This window comes from Siphateles boraxobius, unplaced genomic scaffold, assembly GCF_051911475.1.
Source record: "Siphateles boraxobius isolate OS27281-9 unplaced genomic scaffold, OSU_SipBor_1 9, whole genome shotgun sequence".
Classification (NCBI taxonomy): Eukaryota; Metazoa; Chordata; class Actinopteri; order Cypriniformes; family Leuciscidae; genus Siphateles; species Siphateles boraxobius.
Window position 1 is genome coordinate 25,685,155 of NW_027509219.1, and position 22,943 is coordinate 25,708,097.

A 22,943-nucleotide genomic window follows, 5' to 3' on the forward strand; every position below is an offset into this window, starting at 1 on the left:
TATATTATAATGAATATAACATAAATTATAAGCTCAGAACATGCATATATAAAGAGATTTATGAAATATTGCTTCAAAAATCTTATAATTTCTTGGCTGAAGACAGACATGATGAGGGGAAAATGTATGGATAATTCGACTAGTTCCTCCCCTCCTACGTCTAGGCATGTGGTTGGTTTCCCACACGGGCTTCAGCAAGATGGCTGCAGTTCTTCGAGCAAATCAGGAGTGCGGGCTGTAAGCCAGCGGTCCACATCACATCACTACAGTAACAGCAGCGTATATTCCCGTCCGCCTGTGTGTGTATGTGTGTGAGCCGCCGCCAGTGGAAGTGGAACGAGCGGGTCACTTCTGACAAGTGAGTGTTTCCCTGTCATATTTATGCATTTTTGCGCTGATTCGGCAAGTGTTTGTGTTCAACGTTACATGCAAATCGTTTGCTTTTCTTTGTGTCTTGTCTTTGGTGAGTCGATTCCTGGTTCGGTTATTGAATGGTTCTTTTTTTTCTTTTTTTTGCATGATCAGTTCTATCTGATCTTTGAACATTGATTCTGGACTGCAGTGTGGTTTGGGCTGTGTCTCGATGTGCTTGCCAGCATACACAGCATTTATGGCATGTTAGGCGCCTAAAACGAAGGTAACAATATTGTAGGCGCCTATGATGCCCACAATCCTGACTAGGTAGGCTGTTCACTAGGTTTTCAGACACAGCCATGATTAAGACAGGAATAGGTTAGATCAATTGTTGGTTAATGTCATGAGTCTGTTCCATTGCATGGACATGTATTGATTTACACCCGTCTTTTACGAAGTACAGCTGAGCTGGAACTAAGTAATGAAAACAAAAGACACCTGGGTTGGCATGCATGCACACGTACACGTGTGTGTCCCACTGTCCTGCGGGCAGACAATGCGCCCTCTGTCTCTGCCGTGGCGCAGCTGTGTGTGTCCTTCTGTCACTGTGCTTTCATATGCAGTATTTTCATTAGCGTAGAGCTCATTCAGTGTATGACTGTCTGTGTGCTTGGGTGTCAGACTAGGGGAGCTGTGGGTGATTTAGCGATGTTTATTTGTAAATGAATCCTTCCTTTTAGCCCAATCTTTTTTAATGAGGCGGTTTAGACGAGAACCGGACCGATTGATTCGGTCCGAGCATTTATCGAATCAACTCAATGGCTCAACTGAGAATGTGATTTAGCAATGGGTGATACGTTATTTTGTGATGTCTGATTCGTGAACTAATCATTCTTTAGTCGATGAATCGGACGAACGATTATTCTATGAATCGGACTGAATCGGTCCAATTGGTTTTTGAATGAACTTACTGACTTATTGAATTGAGAATCGCCTCTTTCAGATGGGTTCAACTTGTAGTGATCTGTCTTAACAACTCTCTGACTCACTGAGAACCGTCTTTGCAGTGTTCCAATTTAAGAGTTCCCCTAAACCTTAGGCTTTGAGCTGCACGATTATGACAAAAATCATGCCGATTATTCTCTTGAAATTGTAATTGCGATTATTAATTACTATTATCACAATTTACATTGAATATATAGGCATATTATAATACATGTTTACACAAAAATTGTTAACACACACAAGTACGGTCCCACTTTACTTAACATACATCAATTGTAAGAATGACTCATAGTAAAGACTAGAAAAACATTAGGACTATGCTAAAGCAATTAAATAGCAGTCCCAAACTAGTTTTTGTTAATACAATGTTTATATGAGCCACCACAATCATTTAAAAATATAAAAAATAACACAAAGTGAATATTCAGTGGCATTTTGGGGTTATGGAAACGACACTTACCATGGTAAATACACAATACTAACAACTGTTAATGAAACAGCTCCTGGTGAATAGACTGAAAATAATACCTGCATGCAAATCCTTCTCAGCTAACACGTGATTTATTGGTATTTTACTTTTATTTCGTGACTTACTAATTTACATTGTAACGACGTTGCATGCTCGTAGTTTCTTTTGCCCTTTATACAGTGAAGCGATACACAGCGCGCGCCGCCGCATTTGCGCGTGCAATTGAATAGTGCGCGCTACGAGCACAGTATAACGGCTGAAAGGACTGTAGAGTCCATTTTTCTGGTGAAAGGTGAAAGTCTTTTTATTTCAGCGTACAATTACGTCACTACCTGGTATGTCATATTGTGCTGGGTTTTCTGAAGTAGTTGTGATTCGCCTCTCATAACATAATTATGCTCTAAACACACGCAGAGTGGATTTTCTTTTGTAATCGCGGCTTTGAACGATTACGTAATCGTGGCATCCGTAATCGCAATTAAAAATTCGATTAATTGTGCAGCCCTACTACTCATTAATTTACTGACTCTTTCAGGTTTTTCCTTCTCTGAATGATCTGGGCTGCTTTTCTCAAAAGCATCATAATAAGCCTGCGTAAATATCCATAATGGCACCAACGGTCTCTATGATCAACTTGGCTCGTGGTGCTTTTGAGAAACGCAGCCCTGGTCTGACAGTTAACTTTGCTGAACCATAAGATTGTATCCCATAGCAGAATTCGATTCTTATTTTCTCCATAGGCAAACAGATTTTTAACTGCAATATAAATCTTTAACAGACTTGTGAGCTACATGGTTGTAGTTATAATTGTAGTTATCAGTTATAATGTTTTTGTTGAAGCTGTAAATTCACATTATTTCAAATTCTTTTTAAAATTAAGTTTAAAATAGGTTTAAGAGTGGAATTCTTAGAAATGGCATTAACCAAGAGCTGAATTTTAGTACAGTTTAATGTAAATTCAAATTAGATGTATACTCTTCTTAACTGCTTTGTTTTTCATGGCTACCAAAATAAATTCCCTTAATTAACATTAAACTTAATTGAAAAACTGTAATTAACAGCAAAACATGCTTAGTCTATAGGAATGTTGTAGAGCATGCAATATGCAACACTTGGATGTCAGGAACCACATGAAGATATAAAAGATCTGCTCAGTCATTTTATTTATTTATTTTTATCTGAAACAAACTTTAGGAATTAATTTACGGAAATGAGTCATGTTTTGCTATAGGGAACATGGCCTGCTCTGTACCTCTCCCTCTCTTGATCTCTCATCAGTCTGACACCTCCATCTGTCTCTCTCTCATCCATAAGCGGTCTGTGTGTGTTGCTTTGCACACATATGGCTTTTGTTCTGGTGACTGAAGAGGCTGAAAGGCTATTAATAGCGACTGTGGGTTCTCCTCTTGGTCCGTCGATTTCAAGCTTCTCCACCACCAAAGCTCCCATCTCCCTCTCTGTCTATTTTATTCAGTTTCTCCCGCTCGGTTCACAGGACCTGAGAAAAGAGACCCAATTAGCCCATGGGGTTATGATGCAATATCAGGGTGACATCACTCAGAGAGGAGGTTTCCATAGCTACTAGAGGTCTATGTGGGAGGTTCAATCCTGTTGCAGTGTTAGAGCTTTGTGTGGTGTGTTCTGATGACCAAGGATGTTGCATGTGAGCATATTTGTGAATTACTACTTTTGGTTTTAATACAGTATGTTGTCAGGACAACCTGATATAGGCTAACTCTTGTGTGGGATGGCTTGGTGGTTGTGTGTTTAAAGGAAAAATTTTACTCACCCTCATGTCCTTCCAAACCGCTGACATTCTTTCTTATGTGGAACACAACACAAATGGAGATATTAAGAAAAATGTTCTTGCTTTTTTCCTTGTGAAAGTGAAATTATATAAATGGTCCATATGAGTCATTCTGCATGTTCCATGTTTTCTAAAGCTATGTGATTTGTTTTGTATGAGAAACAGTTAACTTAATTTCCTTCTTAATTAACTTAATTAACTCAGTTCCTTTCTACTCTACTCTACTTGAGATTTTCTAGATCTCAAGAATATTTTTCATTTGTTTACATTGTTTATATAAAGTATTTTGTAAGCAATACAAAAAATCCCGAAACAATTTGTCTTATAGTTGGTAACCAAATATAGCTTTGAACACTAGGTTGGTGGAGTTTATTATTATTATTAATAATAATTTTAGTTATTATAACATGGTTATTATATTAAAAATATTAAATATTATTAATAATTAATACTTGTATAACTGTACCTTATAGTTTTAATCTCTGTTTTCATCTGATATAATAGATTTCGCTGAATGTATTTATTAATTTATATATATATATATATATATATAAAATATAATACATTTAGCAACTTTTAATAAAATGCAACTTTTAATGACTTCTGCAGTCTCAAAATTATTCAAACTATTCCCCCTGAATAGAATCCCTCACAACAGCACAAATCTCCAAAACCGGTGTTGTCTTAAGCACACCTGATGAGACTAATCAAGGGCTTCATTAGTTGCACCCAGGTGTGCTTGAGCTAGAACACATGCAATATCTGAACTGGCTAGTTTTGTTGAGTGTCACGTTTGACTGACGGTTGGAAATATGGCAAGAGAATGGTCTAAAAAGTTAAGAGAAGTTATCATCACCCTTCACAAACAAGGAACAGGATACAAAAAGATTGTGAAGGCACTTAATGTCCCTAGAGACAAAGTTGGAAGCATAGTTTCCAAGTTAAAATTTAAAGGAACAGTTGTTACACTACATGGACGGGGCAGAAAAAGGAAGCTATCAACGGCTGCAACCAGATTTCTGAGAAGGCAGGTTCAGAAAAACTCCCGAGTGACTGCAAAAGACCTGGAGCAAGACTTGGTGGCAACAGGCACAGAGGTTGTAGCTTGCACAGTAAGGCGCGTACTAACTAAACTCATGCGGTTTCCATGCCAGAACTCCAAGATGTACACCACTACTGAAAAGTGCTCAAAATCATATAAATAGGCCATGGAAGTTTTGGAATTCTGTTCTATGGATCAATGAAACAAAACTGTAACTTTTCGGCCCCATGGATCAGCTGTATGTCTGGAGGAAGAAGAATGAACCTTATGCTGAAGAAAACACTCTGTCTACAGTTAAACATGGTGATGCTCGGTGATGCTCTGGGGCTGCTTTGCATCCTCTGGCACTGGAAACCTGAAGCATGTACAAAACAAGATGGATTCATTGTATCAGGAAATATCTAGGAGACAATGTCATGCCGTCAGTGAGGAAGCTGAAGCTTGAACGTCATAGGACCTCCCAACAGGACAATGATCCCAAGCATACCTCTAATTCCACCATGGCTTGGTTGCAGAAGTCATCCTGGAATATTCTACAGTGGCCATCACAGTCACCTGACTTGAACCCCAAAGAAAATCTCTGCTGGGATTTGAAGGTGGTGGTTGTAGCACGCAAACCCAAGAATATTACCAAACTGGAGGCCATTTCTCATGAGGATGAGATTCCTCAGAAACGCTGCCAGAAGCTGGTGTCTGGTTATACATCTCGTTTGCAGCAGGTCATAACAGCAAAAGGGTGTTCTACTAAGTACTAAAGATGCTTGCCATGAAAGGGTTGAATCATTTTGAGACTGCAGAACTCATTAAAAGTTGCATTTTCAGTTGAATTTGGGGAAACCACATTTGTTGTTAAACTATTTCAATTACTTTTGATAAACGTTCATTGTAAACAGCCGAACGCATGTAAATTTATCCAATAAACCTGGTTTGCAATGGGGGTTGAATAATTTTGATTATAACTAAGCTGCGGAAAATAACTGAAATCTGGGTTACGAGCAGTCCTGTGCACTTGAGGCGGTCCTACTTCACTTAATTGTGCGTAATAACATAAAGCATGTCACATACTGTATGTAATAGTCGTGTTTTGTAATCTTTTAAAGTATCAAAATCATTAATTTATCGTAAGCCATTGCAATATACATATCGCGATATATACATATTTGAATAATTTAGATATATCGTGCAGCCCTAATTATAAAATATAACCCTAACCCTGCACTTTTCGTACTGTACATTTATACTATAATTCAAAATGGTTAATGTTATCTGATGTAGTGTTGTTTCCCCCACCCCCAAAATGGTACATAATTTTAACACTGGTAATTTATAGGTTATTGCCCATAACATTTTGTTCCGTGGGGTAGAGTTCAGGCTGAAAGCTGTGTGTGACTAACAATTGCTCGCTGTTCTGATATGACACGGATCAAACATCCTCCTCTGTTATTGTCAATCATGGACGTCTTCTCCGTCCCTGCATCAGGGCACCAATGTCTGGTGTACGTGCTGAGACGGATGAACACTCATTTGAATGTTTAAATAACAGTGCAGTCTACTACCGGTGTCATTTAGATGGAAGCATGGCATTTTTAAACCTTATTCAAATTTTGCTGAATTAGTAAACATTTTATAAAGGGATGTAAATGAGTCATTTTTGAGTCAAATTTTCATTTGGAGACTTTAAAGAGCTGATTAGAAAGCTGTGTGTATACTTACAAGAAACGGGCAGACCAATTATGCAGCAGCCGGCAACAGAATTGGTATATAATAGCTGGTTTTCTAATTTCAAATGAATATTTATAGGCAGAATTAGGAGGCGCTTGTCTGCATTATAGAGATGGATACGGAAAAATTAGAGACCTGACCCTGGAGTATATTTCCATGAAGCTGTAGCCGTGTGCTTGTTTGCTGGAGGAGAAATGGTATTCATTAGTAAATATTACAGCAAGAAAAAATAAAACAATATGTTGTTTTGAAGATGCTGATAAGACGCGGTTTCATTTGACTAGTCGTATGAGAGGTGTGTGTTGTTTATGAGTCATTTCTTTGGTTCTTTTCTGACAGTAGTGGCACATACACAAAGTTTACACGCTCATTATAGAGGTGACAGGCACAATTCAGTTGCTGAGGGGTGAAGTCAGTATTTGAGTCAGTCAGATACAGGCGGTGTTGGGACAGCCCTGAGTGGTACGGTGTGACAGTGGATGGACAGATTGATTCCGACTTCTGTAAGTAAGATTTCCACTCCGTCTTTGCTGCGTACACTGGGACTTATTCATGAAATACGAGTAGAATGAGTTTTTGTGTGAATAGTATGTGACACCATTCTTTGGTAAATTGACTCATTTCAACTCAATGGGACAGTTTAAGAATGGATTTATCAGCAATTTCTGCAATGTGTATATTTTTTTATAAGGTCATGTTTATATGTTGGGCTTAAAACAGCTGTTCTTATGATATAGCTTAAACTGCTTACACAAATCGAAATTATTGATAGCTTGATTTCCCTTGAAAGTTGGGGGTAGTGGTTGGAAAAGCTGTATGGAAACATTAATTAGTTCCTGGGTGTATTTCAGGGTTATCATTATTAACCAAAACTCTTAACCATTATTAACCAAGTCTCACTGTGGTGAAAATCAAGTTTTTAATGTTGTTTATGTCTATGTGGTGTTTTTAATATGCTTTAAGACAAACACCATGAGCATTTGAAAGTATGGTTATACAAGGAAAAAGGGATAGTTTTCTCCTTAAAGGGATAGTTCACCCCAAAATGAAAATTCTGTCAGTATTTACTCACCCTCATGTTGTTCCAACCCCATAAGACCTTCGTTCATCTTCGGATCACGAATTAAGATATTTTCGATGAAATCTGAGAGCTGGATCACTCCTCCATACTCCTTCATAGGCTTCAAAAGGATTGAAACTTGCCGGCCTCGAAAAGTTATTAAAGACATTGTTAAAATAGTCCAAGTGACTACAGTGATTCAATCTTAAGTTTATCGAATGACGAGAATACTTTTTGTGCGCAAAAACAAACAAAAATAACTACTTTATTTCAACTATACATTTCCTTCTCTGTTGGCCTCTAGTCAGTAAACTTAGTGTAATAGCATAGAGCTATGTCACACTTAAGGTGATGATACACAGGGCAACTTTTTTGAGCAATGTTGCTGGGCAATCATGCCGAGCGATTGTTGCTTGGGCACTTTCCCATTGAAAATGGGCAATAAATTTCTATCTGGATAATTTAGATCGGTCGTGGACCCTGTGTCTCATCTGGTTGCCCGTTGACAGCAACATTGCCCAGAAACATTGCTCAAAAAGTTGCCCTGTGTATCATCACCTTTAGGCTCACTATTGGCTGACGCTGGTCATGTGGGTGATGCATGTGACGTACAACAGCAAAAGCTCTACGCTTTTACACTAGTGAACTGACTCGAGGCCCATAGAGAAGGACATGAATAGTTGAAATAAAGTCGTTATTTTTGTTTTTTTGCGCACAAAAAGTATTCTCGTCCCTTGATAAACTTAAGATTGAGCCAATGTAGTCACTTGGACTATTTTAACGATGTCTTTAATAACTTTTCGGGGCCTGCAAGTTCAATCCCTCAAGAAGCCTATGGAGGAGTGATCCAGCTCTCAGATTTCATCAAAAATATCTTAATTTGTGTTCCGAATATGAATGAAGGTCTTACGGGGTTGGAACAACATGAGGGTGAGTAAATACTGACAGAATTTAAATTTTTGGGTGAACTATCCCTTTAACTGCAGTGAACCAAAAATCACTGAAAAATCACTGGTCTCAAAAACGCGGTTTGAAATCGCTGGTGTTTCTGACGTCACAAACTAGCTTGTAACCAAACATGTCAACGTTTGATCGTCAACGAGTGGATCTCTGAGCTGGTGTGAGTGAGTGGAGGCGGGGCTAATTTGCATATTCATAGAACCACGTATACTGAATGAGGCAAGGGTGTAGTTACACATTCAAGCTATTTTAAGGAAAAAACTTTTACATATGTCGTATTGGTGATCAAAGATGAGTTTTAAGGGATAAAATTATTGACTACAGGGGGACTTTCATTGGAATAAAGTTTAAATAAAAATACATATTTCAAATAAATGCTGTTCTTTTCAACTTTCAAAGATCCTAAAGCAAACTTTTCTGCAAAAAAATATTAAGAGCCCAACGATTTTCAGCATTGATAATAATAAGAATTAAGAAATGTTTCTTGAGCACCAAATCAGCGTATTAGAATGATTTCTGAAGGATCATGTTGTAGATAATGTTTTGAGGTAATTGGGGTTTTCTTCAATTTTGGGCTGTCAGATTGTCCGCAATTGTTGTTTTACAGTTTAAGTGGCTGCTGTGTGACAAATTTGAGAACCACTGTTTTTAACTGATGTTCTGGGCATGAACAGTTGCAAACTGTCACCTTGACCATCTATGACAGCTTTTATCATCCCATCTGTTTTTCTGTCTCATTGCTTCCTCTAACTTGAACTCTCTGTCTCTCCCTCGGTTGTTCGTCCCCCTCTCTTCTCATGGCTGGAGTTCCCTTTTTAAACAGTAGCTCTATTATTTTTACAGCTCTCCACCCCAAACCACCACTCACCCTGTTTAAGACATAAAGAAGGAACAAAAGAGAAAGAGGCTTTAGTCTTAAGATAATCTTGACAGCACTGAGACGTTTCACTGCGTGTCTGCTCTCAGCAGGCTGTTTAAAGTGGGACAGAGAGTTGATGCTACAGCCGTTGTGGGTGAGTAAATGTTATGGTGGGGGGACTGAATCAATGAATGAATGGGGTCTCCTCTGGTTCCTCAGAGAAGGGTTTTGGTGTTCGTGTTGTCCCGTCTCAGCTGATTTTTAAAGGACTTGTTTAGTCCTTCCGATGATTCTTGTTCTCTCCTGATGAGCCTGTTTTTCAGGGTGAGCTGTGGCTCAGACAGCTCTTAGCCCTGCGGCCTGTTGGAGGGTGTGTGTTTGTGTGTGTGTGTTTGTGTGTGTGTGTTTGTGTGTGTGTGTGTGTTAGGGGTGTGATGCTATCTTGCTTGACTTCATCATGTTTAAGGCTATTGCATAGAAAGTAGGTTATTCATTTGTTTTCACACAATTTCATGCAATTTTTCATAAAGTCTCAAATATGTACGTAATTTACAATAGAAACACATTTATTTAATACATTCTTGGCACAGTTATCGGTAGCCATTACTCCTAGATCCTTCAGAAATCATTCTAATACTTATTGGTGCTTAAGAAACATTTCATATTATCAATGTTGAAAACGGTTTTGCTGCTTAATATTTTTGTGGATACTTTTTTTCAGGAGTCTTCGAATAGAATGTTCAAAACAACAGCATTTATTTGAAATATGCATTTTTTTGTAACAATGTCAAAGTCATTACTGTCACTTTTGATCAGTTCAAGTTAGTTAAAAAACACCACATGTCTTATTTAATAAATCTCAATATGAATATATGTTTTTCACACTGTACATTAAAATAGCCAATTGTGATGCCTATATACTTTGTAGTATTTAAAACGATTCATTTTATTTTTAGTGTTTTATTTTAATTTAGACAAAATATTATAGATTTTAATATTAGGCATTTATAAGTTATCAGCTGTAACGTGAAAACCATGGCCTATTTATTATCAGGCAGAATCTTAATATCAATGCATCCTATATGTGTATCAAAAAGTCATTTGACTGAATAATTCTCCCATTCTCTTAAAGCAACACTGTCGTTTTTGCGTTTTTTGCTCTCGGGGTCCCCCTACAGTTGGGAAACAGTATTGTCTTCTACTACTGTCGTAAAATCTGTCATGGTTACACCAGGTGATACACGTGTGTGTTTGTTGACAAGCCGATACTGTCTTGAGTTCTCGCGGGCAGACTGCCAGCGTTGCGTGTGAAATGTCTTCATCCCAGGTACATTGGCATATATTTCAGCATGTCATATGAATATAATTTCATGGGTTTTATTTTTTTCAAACGTCAAAAGATCGCGTAGCTCACGTTTACAAGACAGCGTCATTATAGTAGCCTATTGTCTACTGTTTTACATAACGGATATGCTAATTCAATTAAATGTTTGTGTGGTAGGTAATAGCCATATATCGTCAATATTATAATATCAAGCTACCATAGATGAATCTGCAAATTTGAAAATCGATTTGCATTATAGCCAGGGGCAAGACACTTTCACCAGAAAAATAAATACACAAACATATCAGCCTGCAGACATTAGGAATAGGATAGTTATCCTGAAAGATTATTTATTATAACCATCGTAAACTAGCATGTTAGTGTAGCTACCAGATTGATAATTCGCTACTCTACTAGCATTACTTGATTCATGAAGATAAATGGAGTACCAGATAGATTCCGTAACATGGCCAGGCCATGTTATTCAGCCTTTTACATTTCGCGCGATAGTCAGCTCCCTGACTCCCTGATTTATTTATAAATGTATAAACACTTTATAGATGACTGACTGCTGCGCTTGTGAAAGGGTGCATGTTACTGAAAAAACGAGCAGAGAGAGCCGGTCGCCCGTGCGCACACTCTCACCGTCTTCAAACTGTCTTGCTGATCCTCATCCGGTCTTTTAATTTGTCACTCTCCCTTTTTCTTCTTTTCGTCTCCTCTGACAAAACCTTTGCCTTCTTCCTTTTAGTTGTTGCTTCGGTCATGACAACAACATACAGACGGGTATCAAACGCTAGTTGGGCTCTCATGTCAGAATTTGAGGAAGTGGGGGAAGTGACGTATGCCGTAAAGCAGTCGAATTTTGTAGTTTTTTTTGTGCTCGGGTTCCTACCGGAAACCCGAAGTTACATAGTGCCATTAAAACCGATACAGACACTGTCAGGCTATGGCAGACGTGTCATTCAACCTATTGTAAGTCGATGTACCATCACAAGGGTCTTGGAAATATATAATGAAGGTTGACAAACTACATAGTGTTACTTTAAACACTACACTTGGCATGGAAATGCTGCTTTATTCACAATTTTCCCCCTTGAACTTTTTTTTTTGTCTTAAGAAGCGTAGCTTTTGTTTGCATCTGATTAGAGTTAAAGTGTGTTTTAGTTATTAGGCAGGTTTAAGTCATGTTCTATTGAGACAGATTCGACCATCCCATGACACTCACATGACCTCTATAGCAACGCACGTAGCTGGGCATTTATCTTGGTACATGTATATGCACGGCTTAAAAGTTATAGAACACAGATGTCAACATTCTGTCTGCATAAGAGAAAGTGAACCTGACACAAGTGCCCAGATGGCTTCTTGTTTATGTCTCAGTCGTAAGATGTGTGAACAGTCAGACACTCTCAACCTCTGTTAGGTAACACAAGGGTGAATTAATTTTTATTTGTGCTCATTTGTCACCACTATATTCAAAATTATAATTTATGCACAACTAGCATCACCAAAAGCAAAATTACTGTTTTCAAACAGGTCTGCCATTGATCAAAAAAAGAAAGAAACAGATTTAGAAATAGATGGTACCATGCTACTCATACTCTACCTATAATAAGAGAAATACACTGCTACACTAAAGGAATTTGCACAGTAATGCTAATAAAGAAACATTTTCGCTTTTCTAAAGAACCGGCTTTCAGTGAACAGTTCTTAAAAGAACCATTTTTTTTCGGTGTAGAACATTTAAAAAAAAATCCTTTGGTGGAATGGAAAGTTTCCATGGATGCTAAATAGTAACATGCTAAATTCAGCCTCTGTCTTTTTTGTATAACCATACTTTCAAATGCTCAAAAATATATTTAAACCTGATAAAAACTGTTAAACCGAGCTGAGGAGACTATACTCTTATCAGTAACTGAAATCATTGTCAAATTAGCCAAATATATATTTTTCAGCATCTATGCAAGTGACAGAGCATATGTAGAACTTCACAAATGAAGGCCGTTCCAATACTGAGCAACTTCAATGGTTAACACTCTTTTCAGACCCGATATGGTGTAAATCTAATCGCTTCCTCATCAAAAACCCCTACTGTGGGTGATTATACACAGGCTTTTATGGAATGGCGTATCAACACACCGCAGACTCAAGACTCGCAGCAGAGAGTGGTTGGGCTTACGGGTGCGCACATACACGCACGCGTTTGCACACTTTTCTCTCGTCTGTACACCTGGTGCTTTGTCCTGTGCCCCGTGCTGCTAAAGGCAGAGCTAAACACTGCCCCTCCTGACAACTTCAAACGAGGAGAGAGTAGGAGGAGGAGTAGTCGGCTCTTTTGATCTTTCACTCTCCTGTTTTGTCTTCTCTCAATTTGTCTCCCTCATTTCTGAGTCACTGATTCTGAAGGTGTTTTTATATGGAAAGGCTGCAAAACATAGAGTGCTGTGATGTATTTTTGTACATCTGATTACATCAACAAAAACACAATAGAATAAGGTCTGTGACCAACAAAAGTTTATATTTTTTTAATTATATATTAAACGTTATACCTTTGTGGTGACGTTTTGTTCATCATGATAATCTTCATAAATTTAAACAACTTTTATGAATTTTGATGCCTTATTACAATCGCCAGAAGTAAAAAGCTAAACATAGGACAAAAAGCTAAACAAAGCAACTACACCACGGTTGCATGACTTTAATGTAACCACCATTAAGCTTCTGACAGCTCTTTAATTAAAACATATTTTCTCTGAAAGTTTGAGTTCTAATAGTATGCAAGAGTGATTATAAACTCAATGAGGCTGAAAAAAGTGAATGGTTGTGAATAGATGAGTTAACCTGTTCAGCATGGTGATGTTTAATTCCCAGACAACCTTTGTAGAGTCCCATTTAGCCACTTGTTAGCGACCACCTTTTTCAAGTCAAGTAAAATGTTTATTAAAATCAAAGGGGAGAAATCGCTGATGTAGAATATGTTGTAGAATAAAAAGTGGGTTTGTTAACCACAGACATTATTTCAGGCATTTAACCAAATCATATTCAAAGAACCCATTGACTTCAGGACGATGGAACTGTGAAGCTAACTTGTTTCTGGGTTTTGGCCTTCTCTAACAGTGATAGTTGATTCGGTTCAGGGGCCATAAAGTTGAATCCTCTCAACGAAGAGGGGATTGATTCAGTTGACAAAAGACTCGTTCAGATTTGTTTACTCGTTCATTTGGTAATTATACAGTAGGTGCAGTGGTGGATGGTGACAAGTGACGTTAGTGTCCTTTCGAGTTTTATGAGTGATACGATTCATTGAGTTGTTCACAACCAAAACCCCATAACAGCACTAATTTAAAATATAGCTGCATGCAGCAGGCCCAAGCCCTTTATGGACATTTGATATTTTTGGACATAAGATTTATTTAGGGAACATTATGCACAATTCACATGGCACAAACTCTTACAATAAACTGGATTTGATCAAGCAATCTTCAAACCTAAATAAAATACTTAAGTAATTAAATCTTAAGTAATTAAATGACATTTGGTCCTAAAAGTATTAAAACTACTGTATAAAAATGTAGGCCCGATTGTAATAAAGATGTATCGTCATACCATCCTAAGATTACTAAAAGAAAAGAAAATAAACTCTTGAATGTACATGGCATATCAGTAACAATTTGGTAATTGCACCATATGGGATTCATAATGTGTCATTCAGAAGACATGCGTTCACTCAGCTGCTGAAGTTCAGAATATTTCAAGTGAGAACGAACTCAAAATGAAGATTTTTTTATATAAATGCACTGCATTTTATATTCAATTAGAGTTCAGATTAGATAATTCTGAAGACGTAATGTCTGGAACATAAGAATTTCTGCACCATTTCTGGCCGCAGTGCCTCTTGCAGTCTGGGTATGTCCCACATGGAAGTCGAACCCATAACCTGAAAAGTTCGGGCCTTGTTGCTCATCACGGTGTGCCGCTCAGTTCGCGCACAGTCACCAAGCTGCAGAGGAGAGCTTCCAAGGCAAGAATGAGCACACAAAAGCATCACTTAACGTATTAACGGAATGATAAATAAAGTTTACATTACCTCCACAGTGGTTGCACACGTCTTCGTCCATGGAATCACTTTTTTCTTCAACCGGCCCCGCTGTGTTGTGTCTGTGTAGTCATCCTTGTCAAAGTTTTCGCTGCAAAAATGCGGTAATCTTTAGCATGTAGTACTTGTATGGGAGTTTGCGCATCAAGTTGTAGTACAACTAGACACAACTGCAGAATCTCGAGGTCATGGAAAGGATGACGATGAAAATAAGTTATTTTATTTGTTGCCATAATTCGGAACGGCACAAACGTGAACCATTTCTTGAACCGGTTCATTGAAACGAACTGTCCGAAAGAACCAGTTCGCGGAAAAGAACCGGACTTCCCATCACTACTATTTACCTTTGGCTACAACTGAGTTCCCACGGGACTTCAGCGCGAGACTACAGCTAGCTACAGCTAAACACTATTTAGGTGAATTTAAACAATGGTTGTTGCTAAACGCATCTTGTTCACATGTAAGGGCCCTGTTCATGTTGGACAGACATTTTAATTGCATTTTGTGTCTGTTAAGAGGCACAAAGACACTCTTTATGTATATGCCCCCATAACTGCCGTTTTAGCTGAGGGGGAGCTCTGGGCATTTGCGGTCGCAGCTCCGTGTTGCAAGCACCAATCCGGTTCGTTTTTTTTTTCTATAGACAGTACTCACAAAGGTATAACGATCAAGATTAACTTAAAAATTGCCCGGAGTTCTCCTTTAACGTACAGATCTGCCGCGTGCATCCTGTCACCGTAAACTGCCCTGTCAATCATCTTGTCACAGTTAAAATTTAATCTAATTTGATTTCCTACCGTTTCGGAGAGCACATTCAGCTGCCAATCGTGGGTCTTTCATGCGGAGACTCTCCTCATGTGTTTGCAATTTGAATATAATGATGCATTTAAAAGTTAATGGCTAAACATATCTTTACAAAAGTTCACAATGCTGCTGCAGATGTAATATAATAAAAACGTCAGTTTAGATACTGATAATTAATCACTCAAACCTCTTTATCTAAACCTCTCTGCATAACCGCCGGACTTGCGCGTCCTCCATGTCTGTAATTTTTTAACACTTTTCACTCGTGTTTGTAGTTCTAACCGAATCCTCGTCCATCGCACGATGGGTTGTGGGCAATATTAGCCGTTAGAGTGTGCAAGTGCATCGATATGCACTTTGGATTCTGACCGGATATAGTAGACCATCCGGGTATCTTTGGAACACTCATTTCAACATACTACAATTTGGGACGTAGTAATTCCATTTTCAAATACTATTTAGGACGGATAGTATGCGAATTTGGACTGGGCCCTGGATTTGCTAATTAGCACAGTTTTTCAGCCGGGGGAACTAATTAGTGAAATTAGCTGGCTGAGTTCATGGGTGGAATAGACAAATGGCAGGACTTTTACTTTCTGACCTCTGGACTTTACACCTTTGTTATTAGCATGCTAAGCTAACTAGCATAAAACCGTACACACAGGCAGTCGACTTCGGAGAGGTATCTCTTGGGAATGATGACACAGAAAACAAAATTTTAACGATGTTTTCAAAAGTTAGTGTTTGCCTAAAACTTATATCTCTAGAACACTAGGTGGCGCCGTGTTCAACCGTCTCGGGTACCTTCAGGGCATATTATCAATGAACCCTGCCAAATTTTGTCTCAATGTTAAAGCGTTTAAAAATATCAACGTTATGTCAGATTTCAAATTGGCTGACAGTAGGGCTGGGCGATATGGCCAAAAAAAATTATCACGATATTTTTTTTTATATCAGTCGATATCGATAATTATCACGATAAATGTCAAATCTTTGTTTCTTTCAAATTTAAAGGCCGATTTTCGCTCCTAAGGGAAAGTTTTAGAAACCAGAGCGTTAATTGTGGTTTTAAACTACTCTTTATTGTGAGAACATATTATGACAAACACTTACCAAGCAGGTGAACATTGCACAAATCTGAGGTAGAACATTCAAACGTTTGTCATTTTTCCTTAAGAAAATAAATATTTGAATAGAAAAATATATTTCTTAGTTTCTGCATGTGCTAATGGGGGATATTGTTTCAAGTCTTGAAACAGGTTTGTGTTGCCTAACTTTGATGGGATGTATCTTCAGCACAGTTTGCAGTGCAGGCTGCAATATTAATATTACATATTTTGTCTCAAAATGCATATTTGACAGTGAGTTGACAGTAAATCTACATCCTAACTCAAGCTAATACTATGTAAAGTTATGTTCATTAACAAAAACAGGTTACATTTTTGTGGACTGTTTGAGTTTTATTAAAATTAACCATTGGTCATCCAGTATCATGCATTTAGATCATGATAACCACAGATAAAACCAGGCATAGCCTATAGCACATCACTATCATGGCAAAATGTAACTTTATGGTTTCTATGGTATTTGTATGAAAAACAGTAGCCTAAATAGATTATTAAATACTGTAATTATATTCCATTAGTCATTTAATACATTGTCTACATTCGTAATATAATGCAATTCAATATGTATATCCTACATTTCATGGTGCAGTTATTACAGGCTAACGTTACAGTAAATCCATGGTAAATCGATTCAGTATCAATTCAGATTCTGGCTGTATCATTTCACACAGTGTTTTTCCTGTTTGTCCGCGCCGTTTCATCTGCCTTTAAACTGGTTTAAATCACTGAGACATTTGTGTTCTTCGCTGAATTCAAACGCTTCTCACTGGATCTCGAGACAGAGACCGATCAGAGTAAACGCGTCTGCTCTCGTGAGCTCGCGCTGCGCTGTGCCGCCGTTTGGACTTTGAGCCGAGCGGATAAATGCTCCGTGTGGCGCGCGGTTCAAATGAGTTTCGTTCCGCTTTTGGCGCATAAACATTATCGAACATTTATCGAACTCTTGATATCGTTTTATCGAGAAAAATCATATCGCGTTAATTATCGTTATCGATTTATCGCCCAGCCTTAGCTGACAGGAGATTTGTCCAATCCTGGTAAAACTGGTATTGACTGATTCAGGATGACCCAAGGAATCAAACACCAAGATCATGATTTTCTGACAAACATTTCAAAAGTTATTTAGCAAAAATATATCTGATGTCATGACCCATAGGTGGCGCTGTTCTCAAATTTTGCATGTACCCTCAGATCATGGTACTGATTAAGCGTACTGAGTTTCGTTTTGATAAATCAAAGTTTGGTAGAGAGATAGCATCTAATCTGATTTTGGAATATCAAAAATTGTTCAGTCATTTCTGTGAGGCTCGGTTCAGTGATCATCTGAGAATTTTGGTGAGAATTGGACAAAATTTGAAGTAGCAGCGAAAAAACTGAATAAAGTGCATCTCAAAATAGTGACTATTGTAATGGGTGGAGTCTTAATGTAAGATATTGTATGGGATCAGCATGATGGTGTACTAAGTATTTTGTTTCTATTACAGAGGGTTCGAAAGTTATAACCGTTTGAAAAGTGAATTTTTGAGCTGGTGGTGGAGCTATAGAGGTGGTCCTAGAGACCCTAAAGTTAGTCAGATTACTATTACCACCAGAACAAGTTTGCCAAATATAGCGCTTTTCTGTGTACTCAAAGCGCTTTACATATTGATGGGGTTAATCTTCTTAACCACCACCAATGTGCAGCATCCACATGTTTTACAATAGCTACAGCCCCTCTGGTGCTTGGCTCCTAAATAAAGATTTTAAAAAGCAGCTTTTGACATTTATTCTGTCAGTCATAATAGGGTAAAAAACATACTTTATATTTAACTGACTGCTTATTATAAGATATCACTTCTGTTTGGAATCGACTCCCTAATGGACATTTTCCACTTTGCTTGACAACTAGAAAGAGACCATTTACTTTTTGTCTTGTATTTTGATCTGTTTTTTGTTTTATCCTTAAAAGCTTAACAGACTTCTTTAATTACATTTTTGCTGAAAGTGTGCTTATGCTATATTTCTTTCTGTGTAAATGCCATTGGTTTGATATTTTGTTATATAATGCAGTGACATTCATACTTTAAGTGTGTCCAAATACTTTTTGGGGCTGCTGTGTGTGTCTTGTGTTGGTCTTGGCCTTGGTTCAATTTGAAGATACACATGTTCGTAACTAAAGAGGGAAAGAGATGAATCTGTAACTTTGACTTTGGGCTGTGATAGAAAGCATGTCTAGATCTGTTCAGGCTCAACACAGATGTGTTTTCTTTTCCTGATGATCGGTAGTACGTAACCCGGCAGATACTCTAATGGATCTAATCATGTGTCCATTCTGACTTTAAACGCATGCTGTCAGGCTCCTGAATGTGAATGTTGAATGTGTTCTCTGTCTCTCAGGTGAGATGGTGAGAGGGGGGAGAGAGTGAGGCCATGGGCTGCACCTCGGCTAAGCAGGTGTCGGCTGTGCCCACCGACGAAGAGGGCCGGGGCAAAGCCTACAGCAATGGAGACCTTTTCACTGGTCAGTCTCAAACACACAAACATGAGCTATGAGCATTGTGGCATTGTGGTTTGTATACAAATCAGTTCATTTTTACCTTCCAATATTATTGTAGGCTGACTCCCATAGTTTACAGCATTAGTTAAGAGATTTGTTTTCCTTGAGAAAATTTGCCATGTCTTGTACCTGATTTCCAAAATAATCAATGTTGAATCAAATCGAAACGAATTGCAGGCTTGTGAATCGAAATTTAATCGAATTGTGAAATTTGTGTCAGTACCCAGCCATAGACCCTAAGTTCATCAATATTTTGTGTGCCTCAGAAGAAAGGAAGTCATGCAGGTTTGGACAACATAAAGCGTGAATTTTGGGTGAACTATAACTCCAGGTTGCTACTGGGGAACTGTCTATGTAGTAAATAAATTGTAGTCAAGTCACCTTTATTTATATAGCGCTTTTTACAATTCGGATTGTTTTAAAGCCACTTTACAGAGATAACAGGAAAATAATGTTGTAATAATATTGTTAAATATAAAATTAAATGTCCCTAAGTAAGCAAGCCAAAAGCCAATGGCGACAAAGGCGAAGTATATACATTGTTAGTTAAAATACTCTCGCTTTGGATAAGAGAGTCCACTCTGATTATTTAGTAGTTTTTTTTATAGAAATTGTTTTTTTTTAGGCTATCTAAAACGAAATGGTTTTATTGGACAGTCACCATTCACAGTCCAGGTTTGGTTATACCATAAATAATATTAAAATATCCTTTGATTAAAACACTTATGGATGAAAACAGGGCAGAGATGTGTTTGATTTCCATGGGAGACTGTCACATTTTCAGAATGTAATTTCTCCACTGGACTTCTGTTGATGGATAAGAGCCTGTTTTCCAGTCTGTATTTTTGGCGTCTTACCATTTGGTATACTTGGACTATGCTTTAAAAGTATGTACTTTCGTAATGAGGGGAAAGTCCACAATTTGGAATATAGTATCAGGGCCCAACCATGTCATAAAATTGTGTCTTGATTTCCTAATCAACCTCTGTTGTGTATTGTTTACCTGAAAGCATTAGCTGAATTCATTCTTAAAATGACTTACAGGTTCATACATAGTTTAGACGTCTATTACTCTTTTCTTTCATGGGGTGTAATGTAGGTAATACTAGCTCAAATATAGCATTTCTTCTCTATCATGTGGGTAATATTAGCTCAAATATAGTATTTGTATTGGGGTGCAGTGATTTGCTGTTTTCTTTTCTATTGTTCAAGTGCACATCACTGAAAATCATTTGCAGTTCAGTATTCAGATGTTGATTCACCTCACTGAGCCAGTGAAGGATTTGTCAGACTGATTCAAACTTGTAACTTGTGAGTAGAGTTGACTCTTGTGAGCCGAGTCTTGTTTTCTTGTGAATTGGGCTACACTACTCACGCTGTATGTTTTGATTTAGTAAAAATAACAAATTTTTAAGTAGTCGTTTTTATTGCTGGCCAAACCTGTGTTAATCTTATTATTAGGGAAGTCATTCGAACATATTGGACAGAAAGATATCTTGTCTTGGACATTGGCTGTTTTTTTACCAATCATTCAAGACTCATTCTGGATTAAACTTTTAGCAGAACGAACAGCCAGTTAAAGTAATTTATGTCCAAGCAATGAATAATGTTTACAACGTTTTGCGAAGATGATTACATTTGGGTAATTCTTGGATGCATCCTTCTGGGCATTCATACTGTGTCTGTCTATGTAAAGACTCTCAGCTACATCTGTGCCAACAGGCGTGTGTTTGAGGATAACATTATCAGCTGGAGTGAGTGACTCATGTGTTCGCTGGTTTTTTTTGTGTGTGTGAGAGAGAGGTTGTAAATATGTTTGAAAGAGTTTAGATAACATCAGTGCTTAGTGTGTGACCTGTGTGACAGAGAGTGACAGAGATTATAGGAGATTAAGAATTAAGGGCAAAACATCAGAAAATCCTCACAGGAAACACTCAATGACCAGCCATAGGAGTCTCTCTCTCGCTCTCTCTCTCTCTCTCTCTCTCTCTCTCTCTCTCTCTCTCTCTCTCTCTCTCTCTCTCTCTCTCTCTCTCTTCTCTCTCTCTCTCCCTCCTCTCTCTCTCTCTCTCTCTCTCTCTGTCTCTCTCTCTCTCTCTCTCTCTCCTTCTTCCTGCCATGCTCTTTTCTCTGTCTCTAAGGATTCACAGTGTGTGAGATGGAGGGAAACGGTCAAATGAGAACGAGGGAGAGAGTGAGTGACGTGGGATCAGACTCCCATTTTTTTTTCCTCCCCTGATATTTATCCCTCCCTCTGCATATCTGTCATTCTTCTCAAGGCCACACTTTCCTTGTTTCCTTCCTTTCTTTGCTGTGTCCTTTTCATTATTCTGCCTACTTTTCTGCTGCCTTCCCATTACCCAAGCTATTTTACTTTATTCTCTCTTTTTTTACCTCAGTATCCCTTCCTCTTTTTCATATGATGTTTCTTGCCTATATTCTCTTTATGTATATAAATTATGTACATAACCATTCAAAAGTTTGGGAAATGTTTATTTAGCAGTAAATCAGCATATTAGAATGATTTCTGAAGGATCATGTGACACTAAAGACTGGAGTATAATTTTAGTATTATTTATATTTTACTATAGTATTAATATTTTGAGTTGGCTTTTTATATTTTCAGTTTTCACTTTAAGTTTTAATAGTACTTTTAACTTATGTAATTTAAGTTAGTTGCCAAGGCAATATTTCTAATTTTCATTTAAGTATTTCATCTTTTGTTTCACTTTTAATTTCAGCTTTATTTCAATTAAACTAAACTGATTAAAAAAAAAAGTTTTGGTAGTTAACAAGAACAACACAAGCTAGTTTTCCTTTTGATCATGAATATTTGCTGTGTTTAATGAAGAACTAGCTAATCGACCAATAAGAATGCCCATATATAGTAAGTATGCATGCGAAGTACAAATACAGTTAGGACATTCTACATCCACCATGTTAAGGCCATGACACACCAAGCCGGTGTCAAAGAACTAGTGGCGATGAAAGCCGATTGTCGGCCCTCACGTCGGTTGCGTCTCGGCCAAAAAAAAATGTGGTTGAACACACCACAAAGACTGCAGCAGACTGTCATGTGTGTTCTGTGCCTGTGTGAACTGTCTATATCAGCAGGTGTCAATAGTCTATTCATCATTCAAAAAGGGAAACTAGAAGGACTGCAGATATACCAACCGTAAACAAAGCAGCTCTTGCTTAACGTTTTAAACATTAATCATGCTGATCACTTTCTTCATCCGGCAGCTCATGTTTTTATGAAAATATTTGTGTAAATGGACTGCATTTATATAGCGCTTTCACAGACCGAATGGCCACCAAAGCTCTTTACATATTTGCCTCACGTTCACCCATTCATACTCACATTCATACACCAACGGCGGTGTCAGCCATGCAAGGCGCCACCCAGCTCGTCGGGAGCAGTTGGGGTTAGGTGTCTTGCTCATGGACACCTCGACACTTGGTCAGGTGGAACCGGGGATTGAACCACCAACCTTTCGGTTTGTAGACAACCTACATGAACCACTGAGCCAGTCTATATTAGAATGTAAGACGGCGTACTGTAAATTTAGAACAGCCTTCTGTCTGTACTGTCTTGACTTCTTTACTTTGCTAAACTGAACAGCCAATCAGAGTGATCTCGCTCACCGACGGCCCAGACTACAGTTCAACATGCTGAATCGGGCGAGCTCCCCCGAGGTGTGGAACACTGCAAAAACTGACCCAACAGACGCTCACTGACAGCATGACGTTGGCCGATGGTTTGGTGTGTCACGGC

General features: G+C 38.1%; 1 protein-coding gene across 3 annotated transcripts in view; it reads left to right on the forward strand.

Annotated features, from left to right (window-relative positions):
- The first annotated feature begins 156 nt into the window (after window positions 1-156).
- Window positions 157-22,943, forward strand: part of LOC143732795 (uncharacterized protein C1orf21 homolog) — a 34,442-nt gene continuing 11,655 nt past the window's right edge. Inside the window, exons 1-3 of one of the 3 annotated variants that reach the window (XM_077224178.1) lie at window positions 296-358; window positions 9,386-9,432; window positions 19,009-19,132. In XM_077224178.1, coding sequence (XP_077080293.1) covers window positions 19,042-19,132 — 91 coding nt within the window. In that variant the 5' untranslated portion in view covers window positions 296-358; window positions 9,386-9,432; window positions 19,009-19,041. Of the gene's footprint in view, window positions 359-6,747; window positions 6,903-9,385; window positions 9,433-19,008; window positions 19,133-22,943 lie in introns of those variants that run through there. The other 2 variants (XM_077224177.1, XM_077224179.1) reach the window with 2 other exon arrangements.